Raw genomic sequence first — 17,618 nt, forward strand, 5'->3', positions numbered from 1 at the left:
GCTGCTGATCGCCTGTTTGTTTTAATTGGTTACTCGTACATCTGACCATAATCCTGCAAAGTCCCTGACATTGTACAAGTGAAGAATCGATGCTGCTTTGAAGGAAAAGCGCTGTCACCAAATATTAATGTGATTTACATTTCTTTTTTGTTCATTAACTTTGAATTTTGTTAATAAAAATTAAAAAAAATGCGGGAGTTACATGGCTACGATTCTGGTTCTGTTCTCTTGCCAGGTAGGAGGAGGTCCACAGAGCTACTGTCTGGTGGCCACAGACCACTGATGTATCTGCTGGATCAGGGTCATACCCACTAATTGGCTCTTCTTATTGTATATTCATATATGATTTATCACACATATTCCCGTCTGTCTGTACTCGGCTCTTCAGCCAGTGCGGTTTATTCACCTGCAATGTGATTCTTCAGTGAATCCCGGTGCAGAGTTAGCAATGAGAACGATTGGCACAGAGCTGACACGTGACTGCTCAGCCCACTGTTCGCGTCTGACGCATACTGATCATCCAATCAGATGCAGCCGGAGGCGGGACTCCTAACACTGTAATCTATCTATATACTGCCTGACAGCGCGCAGGCGCGGAGCAGAGTCCTGATGGAGGAGAGTGAGCAGGGGGCAGAGCGGGGAGTCGGGGGCGCCCCCGGAGTGGGTAAGAGCAGCGCGGCGGCTGCGGCGTCCGGGTACTACTGAGATACGAGGGGGAGGACAGCCACGGCCTGTGGCGCTGCAGGACTCGTGCACTCAGGAATATATTGAGTTACAGCTAGTAGACAATTCACTGTATCCTCAGGCACTAGAGGTGCAGATCACTGACAGCTCCAATGTCTCCTGCAGTGATGGTTACATGTCTGTGGATGTGTCGTATGGACATGTGACCAGAGCAGCCAATCACTGCCGTAGCCTGGTGTTGCTAGAAGTCACTGTCCATCCATAGGACCAAACATTGTGCCAATGTCTCCGACCTCCTGCTGAGGGGTCTCAGGAGCAGCACCCACACTGATCTGCAGGCAATCATTAATGCTAACAGAATATCTGCTGCTGGAGGCACCAGGCAGCGACTGATCTGGAAGAATCATTTCAGAACGTTTTCCATTTTAATGTCGCCCATAATCTGTGCAGATTCATTCAGATACAAACTGAAATTATTGTGAGGGAATAAGTAAAAATAAAAAAAACTGCATAAGTGTGAGCACCCTCTTACAGTTGGAAATGTGGTTGTGATCGGAAGTAGCCAATCACATTTACACTCGTGTTACATAGAACCAGTGGAGAAACTGAAATCCAATGGGCCCTTGGGCAAGTTTTGGACCTCTATAAGGACATACAAGATGCACTTCCTCCCCCACTATGTAGAAATTTCCCCCATCTTGGGCTCCTTCGTGGTATATATGTCCCTCAGCCTAGGCCCATCCTAGTATATATCCTTCATCCTGGTGTACGTACGTACACACACACACACACCCCTCCCCCCCTCATTCTGGACCCATCCTAGTATACATGTCCTTCATCCTAAAATTATTTATACATATATATATATATATATATATATAAAAATATGTATACACAGTACAGACCAAAAGTTTGGACACACCTCATTTAAGATTTTTCTGTATTTTCATGAGTATGAAAATTGTACATTCACACTGAAGGCATCAAAACTATGAATTAACACATGTGGAATTATATACTTAACAAAAAAGTGTGAAACAACTGAAAATATGTCTTATATTCTAGGTTCTTCAAAGTAGCCACCTTTTGCTTTGCTGACTGCTTTGCACACTCTTGGCATTCTCTTGATGAGCTTCAAAAGGTAGTCACCGGAAATGGTCTTCCAACGATCTTGAAGGAGTTCCCAGAGACGCTTAGCACTTGTTGGCCCTTTTGCCTTCACTCTGCGGTCCAGCTCACCCCAAACCATCTTGATTGGGTTCAGGTCTGGGGACTGTGTAGGCCAGGTCATCTGGCGTAGCACCCCATCACTCTCCTTCTTGGTCAAATAGCCCTTACACAGCCTGGAGGTGTGTTTGGGGTCATTGTCCTGTTGAAAAATAAATGATGGTCCAACTAAACGCAAACCGGATGGAATAGCATGCCGCTGCAAGATGCTGTGGTAGCCATGCTGGTTCAGTATGCCTTCAATTTTGAATAAATCCCCAACAATGTCACCAGCAAAGCACCCCCACACCATCACACCTCCTCCTCCATGCTTCACGGTGGGAACCAGGCATGCAGAGTCCATCCGTTCACCTTTTCTGCGTCGCACAAAGACACTGTGGTTGGAACCAAAGATCTCAAATTTGGACTCATCAGACCAAAGCACAGATTTCCACTGGTCTAATGTCCATTCCTTGTGGTCTTTAGCCCAAACAAGTCTCTTCTGCTTGTTGCCTGTCCTTAGCAGTGGTTTCCTAGCAGCTATTTTACCATGAAGGCCTGTTGCACAAAGTCTCCTCTTAACAGTTGTTGAAGAGATGTGTCTGCTGCTAGAACTCTGTGTGGCATTGACCTGGTCTCTAATCTGAGCTGCTGTTAACCTGCGATTTCTGAGGCTGGTGACTCGAATAAACTTATCCTCAGAAGCAGAGGTGACTCTTGGTCTTCCGTTCCTGGCGCGGTCCTCATGTGAGCCAGTTTCTTTGTAGCGCTTGATGGTTTTTGCAACTGCACTTGGGGACACTTTTAAAGTTTTCCCAATTTTTCGCACTGACTGACCTTCATTTCTTAAAGTAATGATGGCCACTCGTTTTTCTTTACTTAGAATTTGTATTATGGCAAGAAAAAAGCAGCTAACAGTCTATTCAGTAGGACTAGCAGCTGTGTATCCACCTGACTTCTGCTCAACACAACTGATGGTCCCAACCCCATTTATAAGGCAAGAAATCCCACTTATTAAACCTGACAGGGCACACCTGTGAAGTGAAAACCATTTCCTGGGACAACCACTTGAAGCTCATCAAGAGAATGCCAAGAGTGTGCAAAGCAGTCATCAAAGCAAAAGGTGGTTACTTTGAAGAACCTAGAATATAAGACATATTTTCAGTTGTTTCACACTTTTTTGTTAAGTATATAATTCCACATGTGTTAATTCATAGTTTGATGCCTTCAGTGTGAATGTACAATTTTCGTAGTTATGAAAATACAGAAAAATCTTTAAATGAGAAGGTGTGTCCAAACTTTTGGTCTGTACTGTAATATATATATATATATATATATATATATATATATATATATATATATATATATATATATATATATATATATATATATATATATAAATATATATAGAGATAGATAAATATAATCTTATTCTGCCACTGTTCTTTAATGCATAGAAAAAAATTGATTATACTCACCTTCCCTCCACTCCCCCGCCACATGGTGTCCTCTTCTGAAGCCGGCAGCTGACTTCAGCATGCCCCCAGTCATGTGCATGCCGACATCAGCTGCTGGCCTCTGATTGGTCGGCAGCGTTTATTACAGCACACAGACTTGGCAGGGGTCTCTGCACCGAGATAGACTTCAGCTGAATGTGCATCCGAGGACATACATTCAGTTGAAGTTTTCAATGGCGTTGGCGGGCCGCTCACCTGCACGGTTGTGTTCGCAACCTCTGCACCTGTTAATGTTACGTCCCTGCATAGTAACCCCATCTAAAGTTTAGCTGTTCTAGTAGGTTTTTCCTGATATTTTCTTAGTTGCATTTTACAGCAGATGCCGTGGCCACAAACCGCTTACAAAATGTTTTCCAAGGCATACGGTTCTGTGAGGATGTTATAAATTTGACGCAATAGTGACATTACATAGAACTAGACATCCCTCAAAAATTTATGAAAAGACCAGAAGAAAATTGCTCTGTGAGGTGGCCAAGAGGCCTACTGCAACATTAAAGGAGCTGCAGGAATTTTTGGCAAGTACTGGTCATATACTGCATGTGATAGCAATCTCCCATATTCTTCAAATGTCTAGCCTGTGGATAGGGTGACAAGATGGAAGCCTTTTCTTACAAAAAAACCCACAAACACCCAAGCCCGGCTATGTTTTGTTAAAACACATCAAGTGTGCCAAAAGTTTGAGGAAAAATATGTTACGGTCTGAGGAGCCTATGGGTGAACTTTTTGGCCATAATTCCAAAAGGTATGATTGTCGCAAAGCCAAAACTGCTCTTCACCAATTGAACACCATACCTACAGTGAAGCATGGTGGAGGCTGTATATCTTTTACGGCTGTTTTTTGGCAGCTGGAACTGGGGCTTTAGTCAGGGTGAAGGGAATTACGAACAGTTGCAAATATAATAATTTTGGCAAAAAAAAGATTCAGACCTCTGCTAAAAAGCTGGAGATGAAGACGAATTTCACCTTTCAACACAAAAATTACCCTAAACATACCTCCACATAAACAAAAGGAGATCAAAGTTTTGAAATGGCCCAGCCTGACCCCAATTGAAAATCTGTTGGCTAACCTGAAGAGGTCGCTGTACACACAAAGATGGCGTCACTATCTGCTAGATTTGGAGCTACTGCAAGGAAGAGTGGGCAAAGATTGCCAATTCAAGATGTGCCATACCCATCGACTGACTCCGAAAGACTGATCGCTGTCATAAATACAAAGGGTAAATCAACAAAGTGCTAGTTTAATGGCGTGCATATTTAGGCATCTACATTTTTTTTTGTTCTTTTTCCACCCGAAAAGATTTCAGTTTCTTTCTATTGAATTGTACAGATAATGGGCAACATTAAAAGGTGGAAAAAGTTCTGAAATGATTGTTCTTGGCTTTTTTTTTTTACATGACAAAAAGTTGTAATTTTTTTACACCAATGTGTAGAATTTGGGGCTGGAGATATAACTGTTGGCCAATAGCAATATGAGGGGTGTGTTGACATTTAGTATGAATGGGATTTTGGTAAGACCCCATACACCTGCACAGTTATGTATGATTGTTGCAGATTTTTATTGTGGATATTCCGCCGGCAAATTAATTATTTACCTGAAGTTCACTTTCATTTATGAGCAATCCTTTATTGGGTGTAAAGTAAGTAGAGTAAGGATGCATTCACTGCATGATGCTCGGCCTTAAATGGCGACATGTTTGCCTTTCAGCAGTTGTCGAAAAACCTGGTTATATGGGCAGACTGCAGTAATCGATCACTCAGGGAGTTTAGGCTGCCATTGTTCTTGGTGGTGCAGGTCATGTTTTTGTGCAGCTGAGGATGATGATCTTTCGGACAAACTAAAAAAAATTATTAATTTATTAATAATTGCACATGATAACTGCACCTTAAAGTGCCCATAAGATCACGGAAAAAAGTGATTGCTTGTGGAATTGGAAACTTTAAAGAGTGTAGAAAGTTTTCTTACTAAATTAAACTAAAGCATAAGTACAATGACAAATGCAGAATCTCAGAATTGTACCGCAGGGCATTAAACCCGAGCAGCCAATGTGGTAATTACTGAAATAACATATGGTCAGTAGCACAGATGATTTATGCAAGTCAGGCTACTGTACAGTACAGACCCAACCGAATACACAGATGGGTCATAGCATTGTGCAATGTGAAGCTGGCAGACCCGGGAGACGGCGCAAGAAGTCATTTATCTTATTTGTGCTACTACTAGGTCTGGTATCAAGACTTGAAATCTGGTGAGACAGCGGCTTTCTCCCTCTCTCCCTACAGGACGTAACCTGAAGGCTTGGCTGCAAGATCATCACTGCGACCATGATTTGGAGCAATGCCAGGACACCCTATTACATAATGCTGCCTGTGTGGGTGACATTGACACCCTGAGGACCCTGCTACAGGAGGAAAGGTTCCTGAGGTACGGATAGATGTAAAGCAAAGGAGCCTTTTATAGGGCTTGCGCACACGACCGTAAAAATCGGATGAGTGCTATCCGAGTGTTTTGACGGACAGCACTCGTCCCTATGTTATTCCATGGAGCCGAGCACGGCCGACGAAAAAAATCACAGCGTGCAGAGTTGCATCTGATTATTGGATCGCACTCGGCCATTTATGTCTATGGGTCCGTGGGAAACACTGGACTGCACTCTGATGACCGAGTGAGGACTGATTTTCACGGACATACTGAATGGAGAAGGTGGAGAATCTTTTTTTTTTTTTCTCATCCTAGAAAATCGGATCAGAGTGTGATTAGCATAACCGGACCGATATTCTCGGATGAGAGGAAAACGATTGTGTGACCCTAGCTTTAGGTAGGTTCTCATAAGTTTCAGCACTGCTTGCAGATTATCATGGTTTGTTTTTTTATAAATATACCGTATTTTTGGATTATGAGACGCACTTTTTTTCCTCCAAATTTGGAAATAGGGGTGCGTCTTATAATCCGAAGTGAGCTTACCAGTGGTGGAGCGGGGTCACAGGAGGCAGGGTCGCTGCTTCAGGATGCCTGCATGGGCGCAGAGATGGTGCGGCGCTTGTGAGCAGAGTCCCCCTTTCCCAATGATTTTCCTGTTGTGTGCTTTGGGAAAATGGCCGCCGGGGCGGCGTATGCACAGATTGCGATCTCAGGAAACGACATCTCAATCTGCGCATGCGCTGCCTCCAGCTGCTATTTTACGAGGCACACCGCAGGAAAATTGGGAATTGGGACTCCGCTCATTGGTGCGGACATCTTAGGAGAACACAGGGCCCGCAGCATCGCCCCACTCCTGCCACCACTGGCCTCCTGTAGCAGTGACCCCGCTCCACCGCAGCCGCCCCCCCGGGTAAGCCACCATTTTATTTAAAAAAAAAATGTTTTCCTATTTTCCACCCCAAGATTTGGGGTGCGTCTTCTGGTCCAGTTAGTCTTATAATCCACAAAATACGGTATGTTCCATTTTTAGCTGTCCTGCAATTTTCTAAAGCACTGCAACTATTTGTTCCTTCAGGACCAGCCTTTTTGGGCCTATAAGGAAACTTTCATGTCCCCAAACACAAACCAGAAGAAAATGAAGTTCACTCCTCCCGAGAGTCACCAACTTTTATCCATAGAGGTGTGCACGGAGCAGCTAGGGTCATCGCTCAGAGCATTGTGAGTGGTGGCTGTGAACACGGCCCAGGACTTTGATTGACAGCTTGCTCTGCACAGAGGCGCTGCAGTGCAGCCACAGACCATTGTAACGCTATTGACTTGAAGATTAACCCTATTTCTACAGGTTAATAGTGTCATGACAGGTTCTTTTTAATGAACAAAAAATTTTTCGTTGTCACATTGCAGAAGCCGTAGGTTTATTTATTTTTACTATTTGCGGATTTTTCTTTCTTTAGCAGGCTTTCTGTTGTGCTGGAAAAGGGGGTTATTTATTTTCATCTCTGGGTTGTTTTTTTCTTTACAATTCTTCAATTTAGCTGCCTGGATCAATCAGTCGCCTCTTTCAGCTGACGGGGCACTGGGCAGCAATAGAAGTTGTTTTTGTATTGGTCTCTGTGACTAACTATAATGGTGCTCAAATGCCCAGAAACGGACCTTATTGTGTCTGTCATCACTGGGCACATGCTGGAGAAGACTGCCACATCGAGATCACATTGATAAGTCAGTGAGCGGGAACACTCTGCTGCGTAGAAGCAGGACTTGAGATTTATATGGCAGCTGCAAGGAGCGTGTGCTGATGACACGCAAGTCTAAGTCTTCTAGACGTCTAGGTGTTAATCCTGATATCGTGAGAACAGCACAAGTGCACTGATTACAGCCAGGCTAAATTCACATGTCACGGTCAGAGCATGGACCGCGACTCACGGACTGGTCACGGGTCTCCTGACCCAAATGCAGCTGCGTCAGGCATATAGAAGACTGCGGAGTTTGGGTCTGGAGTCGCGCGCCCAGTCCGTGTGTTACAGGCCATGTTCGGCCCATGACGGACAGATGTATCGGGACTGTAAGAAGGTTGTGTGATGGTCTCTTGGCGATTATTTCCCCTTTATTTCATGTTCTTTGTTTTCCAGTAAATCTACAATGGGAACGGATTTTTTTTTTTAACTCTCTGAATGTCTCTCATCTGTTCTGATCCCCAGACGTATAAATGAGAAGTCTGTGTGGTGCAGTGGTTGGCTTCCCTGCTCCCCACTCCGTATTGCTGCCACTGCTGGTCATGCGGATTGTGTAGCCCTCCTTATTAACTTTGGGGCACAGCTGGAACTGGTGGATGTTAAGGGTCAAACACCCCTGTTTGTAGCTGCAGAAAATGGACACTTGGACTGCGTGGAAGTTCTTCTAAAGGCGGGAGCCGACCCCAACGGAAGTCCACACAATCGGAGCTCACCTGTATACCATGCTGCACGTCTGGGCCACGCCGATATATTACAAGAGCTAATCCGGTGAGCCTACAGGCAATAGGTATATAAGGCATATAGTCATACGTGTCATGCTAGATGAACCTATGAAGAACATGGAGGCAGGCTGGGTGGAGGGAGAGTAAAGAAATAGTAAAGCACAACCTTGTTCACATCAATATCTTTAGTTTTTTATTATTATTTTGGGGGTAGAATACATTATGCTAGCCCTTAGGAATAACAAAAAACCTATAGCTTTAGCTGTCTAGTCTCTGTATGTGCAGGCATAACTAGCCAGGAGAAGAAAAAAGCAACAATTTCCTGATCCTTCAGACAAGTAGGCAGTCCAAGGCATTTTTTGGACCTGTAGTGTTTTGTCAGCACTATTGCAATTGGGAGTGATCAAAAGGAATACTCTGGAGTTCTGTGATAGATCTCTGTTACACATAGTATTGCCATGTGATGTGCCAGCCATGCCACTCCTCTTTCTCACTGTCTTGTGTCTGGCTATAAGACAACTGGCTGCAGCAGAAGATTCCCTGGTGTGCACTGTATACAGGCCACCAGCCAGAGATGGAACTGATCAGCAGTAGATTAATCCTCATGTTCTCTGCATCATTTTTATTAGACTGATTGTCTCTGCAGACAACTAGATTTCTTAATTTAAACATTTCTTGGTTTTGAGCTCCTTTAAGAAAATGTCTAACTATTAAACAAATTCTGGCTGCTGTATGGCCCATATTTGCCGGTTAAATTTTCTGCCACCCCAATGCTGATACTCATGTTGTCGCCCAACAGTCTAGTTTCTAAATTCCAGCATATCATGGTACATGATTGCTTCAACCAGTGACCACAGCGATGATACCAATATGTATGGCATGTGACCAAGCGCGGCAGGTGATTGCTGCAGCACGTGATTGCTGCGGCAGTAGTTCTGCACCATCAGGCATTATTATCGTGACAATGTTGAGTTCCAACCAGAGGTGTAGCTATGGGTTCAGCACAGGTTGTAGAGGCAAAACACATCTGAATGGGCCCCTAACATAGGTAACCATGTTTATCACTACAGTAACCCACCCTAATCATAGTCCGTAAAAGGGAACCTTAGCAGATGACCATGCTGTTACTGAAATTATTAGAGTATAGAAATTTTCACCGCACACTCAGGAGATTCAATGCAAAAGTTTTAAGTAAGCAAGGCTTTCACACAGGGGGTGCCAGGAGCACCAGTACTGCCATTACCCATAAGGACTCAACTCTATATGCATCCCCACAGGGATTTCTCTTATATGGTTTGGACCATCACAGCCTTCCCCAGAGCAACTATGTGAGCAAGACCCAGGAGCTGGCCGAAACGTAAAGGTCGCCTCTAAACAAAAGAACTGTATTTTGTCTGCCACTTGCACGGTTTTCTATATATCATTAAAACTTTTGCATTGAATCTCCTGAGTGTGCGGTGAAAATTTCTATACTCTAGTGATTGTGGAATCTGCACCTCACTCTATAGCTGTGTGCACGCCAATTTTTGTAATCGTTACTGAAATTATATCACTATACAATGACCAAGACTTATATTACCGTCATACGGTGACCATATAGTGGTAGATACCAGTTTTTCAGAACATATTAAAAGGGAACCTGTCACTCAATTCAGGCTGCCCAAACCATGAATCAGAGCCCGGCTGCATGGTTTCCAAAAAAGCCAGTCGGGGATCATAGAGAAACCCATCAATCAACTAGAGCGGCGTGGGACTGGTCAAGCCCTGGCTGACTCTTCAAACAATGTTTTCTTCTGCAACCCAGAATAATTTCAGAGAAAAACATGCCTGAAGGCAGTCATGGAGTCAGGCTCTGATTCATGAATAGAGTTACAGGTTCTCTATAAGAGGTTACAGTACAGCTATAAATAGTGACTTACAGATGACGTTCTTTCTGATGGAGTTGTTCACTTTTCCCATCATTTCCATCTAGTCCAGACCGACATCACCATTTCTTCCAGCAACGACTCGTCTGTAGAGTTTACAACAGCAGCACATTTGACTTCTCACATTTCTAGCACAGTCCCCATCTATTCCCAGCCTCATCCTACTGATAACTCCAGCTGCGGTCGAATTTGTTCCTATTACTGGGCCTCCTTTGTAGTATGGTAACAGTACTCCTCTTAGTGCCCCACATAATAATTTCCATCACTACTGTGCCCCTTGCATAGTAAAATTTCACCCTAAAAAATTGATGCTTTCTGGAAGTGCCCAAGAAAGTAATAGTGCTCACATTTTGTCCCCTTAGAAAGTAATAATGACTCCTGTATGCCCCTTTGGCAGTTGCAATCCGGAGTTCCTCTACATATACTAATATTGCCATCACCGAAACATGGCTCACCCCCTCTGACACAGCCTCCCCAGCTGCACTGTCATATGGTGGATTCCACCTTTCCCACCCCCCCCCCCGCCCCAACGGCAAACATGGCGGAGGCGTAGGTTTTCTCCTGTCAGATACCTGCGCTTTCACCCAAATATCACTGCCACCCTCTGTTACACTCCCCTCTTTTGAGGTGCACTGTAACATCCCCATTGACACTTCCCACTCGTCTGTCTCTAAGTTCCTATCCCTCACTTCCTCCTTCGGCCTTGCTCAATGGTCTTCGGCAGCTACTCATAAAGATGGCCACACACTGGACCTCATCTTCGCCCGCCTCTGTTCCCTATCTAACCTCTCCCTCTCTCTGACCATAACCTACTCACATTCTCTACCCTCTCCTCTCCAGGTGCACAATCCCCACTCCACAAACTTACACACGCTCGCAGAAACCTCAAACACCTTGACCTACACTCACTCTCTGAATCCCTCCTCCCTCTACAAACATAAATTCCTTACACAATGCAGATGTTGCTGCCACTTCATATAACACCACAATAGCTGCAGCTCTCGACTCGAACGCCCCTCTCACACATACCAAATCTTGCACAATCAACAGGCAACCTTGGCACACCAAACTTACTAAAGAACTGCGACGGGCCTCCAGGGTTGCGGAGCGGAGATGGAAAAGGTCTCACTCCATCAAGCACTTCATCGCATTCAAACAATCCCTCACTATTTTCAAGTCCACACTCACTACAGCAAAACAAACCTACTTCTCATATCCTCCCTGTCTCACAACCCTAAACAGCTATTTAACACTTTCAATTCTCTCCTTCGTCCCCCAGCACCTCCTCCCTCTTCTCTCATCTCAGCCGAAGACTTAGTGTCAATCTTCTGCTTGAAGAATGAGGCAATCAGACAAAGCTTTTGCCTAAAGTCCGCACAACCCCTCCTCATATCTACTCAACCTTCCTCCTCCAAACCCCACTTTTCCACCATTACAGAAGGTCAAGTCTCCTCTTTACTCTCCAGATCACACCTCACCACCTGCAAACTTGACCCAATCCCATCCCACCTCATCCCTAACCTTACCACAGTCTTCATCCCAACCCTAACCCACCTCTTCAACCTGTCACTAAAAACCGGTGTCTTCCCCTCATGTTTCAAACATGCTGCAATCACACCCATCCTCAAAAAGCCCTCCCTTGACCCATCCTCTCTGACTAGCTGCCGCCCCATATCACTTCTCCCCTTTGCCTCAAAACTACTAGAACAACATGTCCACTTTGAACTGTCCTCCCACCTCTCCTCCTGTTCCCTCTTCGACTGCCTGCAATCTGGCTTCCGACAGCATCACTCGACTGAAACTGCCCTGACCAAAGTCACCAACGACCTACTAAACGCCAAATCCATGCGACACTACTCCATCCTCCTCCTTCTGGACCTGTCATCTGCCTTCGACACAGTGGACCATTCCCTCTTACTACAGATTCTCTCATCTCTTGGCATCACGGACTTGGCCCTAACTTGGATCTCCTCATACTTAACAGACAGGACATTCAGCGTCTCCCACTCACGCACTACCTCCTCATTTCGCCCCCTATCTGTCGGTGTCCCCCAGGGTTCAGTTCTAGGACCCCTGCTCTTCTCCATCTACACCTTCGGCCTGGGACAGCTCATAGAGTCTCACGGCTTTCAGTATCACCTCTATGCTGATGACACACTGATCTACCTCTCTGGACCTGATATCTCCTCCCTACTAACCAAAATCCCACAATGTCTGTCCGCCATCTCATCCTTCTCTGACAGATTTCTAAAACTCAACATGGATAAAACAGAGTTTGTCATCTTTCCACCCTCTCATTCATATCTCCCATCTGACCTATCCATCAACGTCAATGGCTGTTCACTCTCCCCAGTCCCACAAGCTCGCTGCCTTGGGGTAACCCTGGACTCTGAACTCTCCTTCAAACCACATATCCAAGCCCTTTCCACTTCCTGCCGACTCCAACTCAAAAATATCTCCCGGATCCATGCATTCCTCAGCAAAGACTCTGCAAAAACACTAGTACATGCCCTCATCATCTCCTGCCTCGACTACTGCAACCTCCTGCTTTGTGGCCTCCCTTCAAGCACTCTTGCGCCCCTACAATCTATCCTAAACTCTGCTGCTCGACTAATCTACCTGTCCCCCCGCTATTCCCTGGCCTCCCCCTCTGTCAATCCCTTCACTGGCTCCCCATTGCCCAGAGACTCCAGATCAAAACCCTAACCATGTCATACAAAGCCATCCACAACCTGTCTCCCCCATACATCTGTGACCTAGTCTCCCGGTACTTACCTGCACGCAACCTCCGATCCTCACAAGATCTCCTTCTCTACTCCCCTCTTATCTCCTCTTCCCACAATCGCATACACGATTTCTCCCGTGCATCCCCCCTACTCTGGAACTCTGTACCCCAACACATCAGACTCGCACCTACCATGTAAGCCTTCAAAAGAAACCTGAAGACCTACCTCTTCCGACAAGCCTACAACCTGCAGTAACCATCGCTCCACCACATTACTGCATGACCACCACTACCCCCACCTACTGTATCCTCACCCATCCCTTGTAGATTGTGAGCCCGCGCGGGCAGGGTCCTAGCTCCTCCTGTACCAGTAGCTGACTCGTTTTGTTAAGATTATGTAAATGTTTTTGCTATGTACAGTATATCCCTATCACATGTAAAGCGCCATGGAAAACAGATTAAAAAAACAAAACATACCTATAACCCCACACAGTATAATGCTCCCACAGCCCACCCCCACACAGTATCATGCTCCCACAGCCCACCCCCACACAGTATGATGCTCCGACAGCCCACCCCCACACAGTATGATGCTCCGACAGCCCACCCCCACACAGTATGATGCCCCCTACAAGATCTAACTCATAAAAAAACAAGTATTAGTAGTCAGTGAGGGCTATAGGCTTAATATTTTTTCTCTTCTACAGATATGGAGCAGATGTGGATGTTGACCGTCAACTGTTATGTGGGTCTGGTTCTACACCATCACGAACTCTAACATCATTAACCTGCACCCCCCTGTACATAAGTGCAGCCTATGACAACCTCCGGTGCTTCCGCCTTTTACTACAGGCTGGTGCCAATCCTGATTACAACAGTTGGAGCCCAGTGTGTGAAGCAAACCTTGCACGGTCCTCTCCATGTTGCCTGCTGGAAGCAGTTCTACGTCATGGTTGTGACAAGCAGTTTGTTCAGCTGCTCATTGACTTTGGAGCAAATCTGAGTGTTTTGCGCAGGGAACCAACTTGTGAAGAGCACGCCAGAAAGAAAGTGAACCCAGAGGCCTTACAAGTCTTCAGAGAGGCAAAATGTGCGTCCAGCATTAAAACATTGGTCTTATTTTACAATGTGAAGTAATAGAAAACACAAGGGAGACATGTACACCTAGCAGCATACTGAAATAAACTGCATGAAATGGCATAAAATCTTTGCACAATTCGAAGTTGCACCGAACATTTTGCAACTTTTGGCCTTTTCACACCAATCACAACCAGGTCTGCCCACTTTTTTTTTTTTTTAACAGTGCATGACCAAGCGCACCACCAAGTAACTTATGACAGAGTTATAAGCCAGCCACTGCCCGGAATAACATTTCTACCGATGGCACACTGCGGTTGAAAGATGCGCTCAATTCATTGAGATGTGCATACCTCTTAATTAACATTATTTAAGGCTAGTGTGCAGTTCATCAGGGCCTAAATATTTACTCTTAACAGGTTTTTAATGAGCTGTATCCCTTCCTCCACATGGACTGCCCTGAGATTAAAGTTGAAGGTGTAATCCTATTCAGACCTGCTGTATTCTACCCAGTAGGTGCGGACATCAGGGCTATCTGTCATTACATTTCACAGGAGAAGGCGTGTTCTTTAGTTCCCCTGTATGATGCCTCCTTCTTATGATTGGTCAGCGTCATGCAGGGGTAAAAGTACTCGCCACAGAGAAGAATCTCTGGTAATGCCCCATTATATAACAAATTAGAATTACAATTTTGAAAGCTAATATCTACAGAACAAAGAGAAATAAAAATATGAAAACTATTTTATCCAGCTCTGCAGACACTTTTCCATGTGGTCAATTTAACATTCTTAAACTGATGAAAGAAGGTTCATACTGTGGGTATACCCACGGTTGAAAGTATGCGCCTGACAGTGGGCAGTCAGGATGGATTCTGAGGTATTTCCACTATTTTAGACCTAATGTAAAAATAAAAAAGATATCTAACACATGGCATACTTTTTTTTTTTCAATGGCCTACTGTATAGAAGAGCTTTTTATGCAGTAAAAGAAACGGTATGCAGATACAAACCTGCCAGGAGAAGGCCTTAAAGAACACACATTTGTCCTTCGTTTGGTGAATGGGGCCTATGGGAACATTTCAGTATATCAGGAAAAGCCCCCGATGTACACGGTAGGCTAAATATACAGATGTAGTGTGCACATAGCCTAATTCTTTTCAATAGCAGCAAGCTGGACATTGAATGCAGCACTGAACTGTAATAAAGGCTGCAGCTCAGAATTAGTACAAATATTGCATTGTACTACAGTCTCTTCTAGTAGATACTGTCTGTATATAAACTGTAAAGTAGCAAGTAACAGAAGTGGAGATGACAATACCGCATCATGAAAAAAACACAAATATTTCACGGCGAGCAATAGATACTCTGGTGGGGAGAGTACAGGTGAACAGCAGCAGGCGGAAAAGTTTTTTGTCTTTTTTTTTTACTTGACATGAAATAAAGATTTATTTTCATGATGTGGTGAGTGGCGTCATCTTCACATCTGCTACTAGGGAATTTAGTGACTTTTCATGATATGACAGAGCACTGCTGATTTCTATGGTAGCTAGCTATGTGGACGGACTACACCTGTGTACTTCACCATGCATTAATGGGATTAAGGCAGCAGTGCCAAGCGCTTTCACCTGTGCTTTGAAAGGAACCTGTCACCATGAAAATACAGTTTATTCTACAGGCATCATGGTATAGAGAAGGGGGTGCTAAGCAGATTGATATATATAGTTTTGTGTGAAATTATTCAGTATGGCTTATTTTAACCATTTAATTCTCTGCTCTTTCTAGGATTTTGGGTCCAGTGGGTAGTCCCTGTCAGTCACTGATAGGACCACCCACTGGACCCAGAATCCCAGAAAGAGCAGAGAATTAAATGATTAAATCACAGGTTATAATGAATCTTTTCCCAAAAAGCTCTATATCTAGCTACTCTGTCCCCCCTGCTCTATAACATGGTGCTTGCAGATAACAGTTTTTTTCATGGTGACAGGATCCCTTTAAACTGTAAACTAGTCTTCAGCGATGTACCTGTTTGTGCAGCCAATTGCTTTACTCATTTGACGTTAAATTTTTTTTAAAAAAGGCAAGTTTTTGAAATTGTTAAATCTAGATTTGTTCTCTCTATTGCAGGTCTTCCCCGCACCTTGTCCAGTCTTTGTCGTATTGCAGTGAGGAGAACGATGGGAAAACAAAGACTTCACTCTATTAGCCGCCTTCCTGTGGCTCCTCGTGTTATACAATTCCTTCTCTATGAGCAGTAACACAACTTCTGTTTCCCACCTGAAGCTACATACACGTCTTCCTGACAAGCTGAAGGCAATGCTCGGGTCTGTTTTCTGCAGGAAGGCATCTCATGTATAGTGTGGATGCCTTACTCCAACACCTTGATCCTTACCTGCCGTTTACTTTCTCAGCCATTCTGTATCATGACACAGCCATGATCTATAACTGCAGGTTAGCTGCATTGTCTGATGGAAGCCTAAAATCCATAAGGCATTTTCTGCTATCTCTTTATGGGTGGATTAGCTAATCACAGGGGATCTCACTGCTCGGACCCCCAGATGCAAGTCATATTCTGCTGGTCAATTTGGCATATACAGTCCTGCTCATTGTTATTGGCACCCACAAAGTTTAAGTACATAATGTGGAATAACTCCTGAAAAAAATGAATCAAGTGAAACAGTTTTTTTGTACAGAGCACTTGTGTTACATACAAAAGAGCAAATGATGAACAAGAATTTAAAACCAAGCAGAGCTTTATGGGCGAAGGCCAAGGAAGAAACCATTTCTGAAGAAAAGACATAAAAAGGAATGACTGATCTTGGCCAAAGAGTACCTTGACACACCACAATCCTTCTGGGAAAGTGTTCTGCAGACAGAGGATATAAAAATATAGCGTATTGGCAATGCAAAGCAACAGTTTGTATGCAGACAGTGCAATGAAGCTTATAAGAAAAGAACACCTTACCAACAGTAGGGGTTTTCCCACGAACAAAAGTTCATTTTAATCAATAGATCTTGGAATAATAATAACTTCCACAATTGATTGTATTTAAATAAAATGTTCCTGTGCTGAGATAATCTTATAAATGTGCCCCTGCTGCGTACTGTGTAATGGCTGTGTCTGACCGTACAGGAACATGGTCTGATCATACCACATCTCCTGGGCAGGGGAGGAAGCAAAAGAGTATACAGACATTACAGCATGGGATCGCAGATGATTCTTTTTGTGAGGTAAAACATTTCCCTGCCTGTTCTTAAACAATGTTTTACTTCAAAGAAAGAATCAGCTGTGATCCCCTGCTGTAATATTTGTATAGTCTCTTTTGCTTCCTCCCCTGCTCAGGAGCTGTGGTATGATCAGACCATGTTCCTGCACGGTCAGACACAGCCATTACACAGTACACAGCAGGGGCACCTTTATAAGATTATCTCAGCACAGGAGCATTTTATTTAAATACAATCAATTGTGGAAATTATTATTATTCCAAGATCTATTGAATAAAATGAACTTTTGTTCGTGGGAGGATCCATAATGCTGTAGGGTTGCTTTGCTGCATCCGGTACTGGAGGCCTTGACAGGAATCATGAATTCAGAATTATCAAGAGATTTTAGA

General features: G+C 44.2%; 1 protein-coding gene across 2 annotated transcripts; it reads left to right on the plus strand.

The window, feature by feature from the left end:
• The first annotated feature begins 526 nt into the window (after positions 1-526).
• Positions 527-16,756, plus strand: ASB1 (ankyrin repeat and SOCS box containing 1). 2 transcript variants are annotated; one of them, XR_012250664.1, is made up of 6 exons: positions 527-664; positions 5,688-5,829; positions 8,025-8,327; positions 13,639-14,021; positions 14,974-15,119; positions 16,132-16,247. XR_012250664.1 is itself a non-coding variant. In XM_073646741.1 (5 exons), exons 1-5 carry the CDS (start codon positions 610-612, stop codon positions 16,260-16,262), a joined length of 1,014 nt encoding a protein of 337 aa, XP_073502842.1. In that variant the 5' UTR covers positions 527-609; the 3' UTR covers positions 16,263-16,756. The 2 variants fall into 2 exon arrangements, 1 of the variants encoding a protein (XP_073502842.1); XM_073646741.1 differs by lacking the exon at positions 14,974-15,119 and having other exon boundaries at positions 16,132-16,756.
• The last annotated feature ends 862 nt before the right edge of the window (positions 16,757-17,618 follow it).

Source organism: Phyllobates terribilis, unplaced genomic scaffold (assembly GCF_046119375.1).
Source record: "Phyllobates terribilis strain yellow unplaced genomic scaffold, ASM4611937v1 Scaffold_9__5_contigs__length_417890890, whole genome shotgun sequence".
NCBI classification, from domain to species: Eukaryota; Metazoa; Chordata; class Amphibia; order Anura; family Dendrobatidae; genus Phyllobates; species Phyllobates terribilis.

What these genes read in the sequence shown, in the direction of transcription:
- ASB1 (XM_073646741.1), top strand. Translation starts at nt 610, where the DNA reads ATGGAGGAGAGTGAGCAGGGGGCAGAGCGGGGAGTCGGGGGCGCCCCC. An exon ending in CAGGAGGAAAGGTTCCTGAG is followed by an intron (nt 5,830 to 8,024) that starts GTACGGATAGAT and finishes TCTGATCCCCAG; the next exon opens with ACGTATAAATGAGAAGTCTG. An exon ending in ATATTACAAGAGCTAATCCG is followed by an intron (nt 8,328 to 13,638) that starts GTGAGCCTACAG and finishes TCTCTTCTACAG; the next exon opens with ATATGGAGCAGATGTGGATG.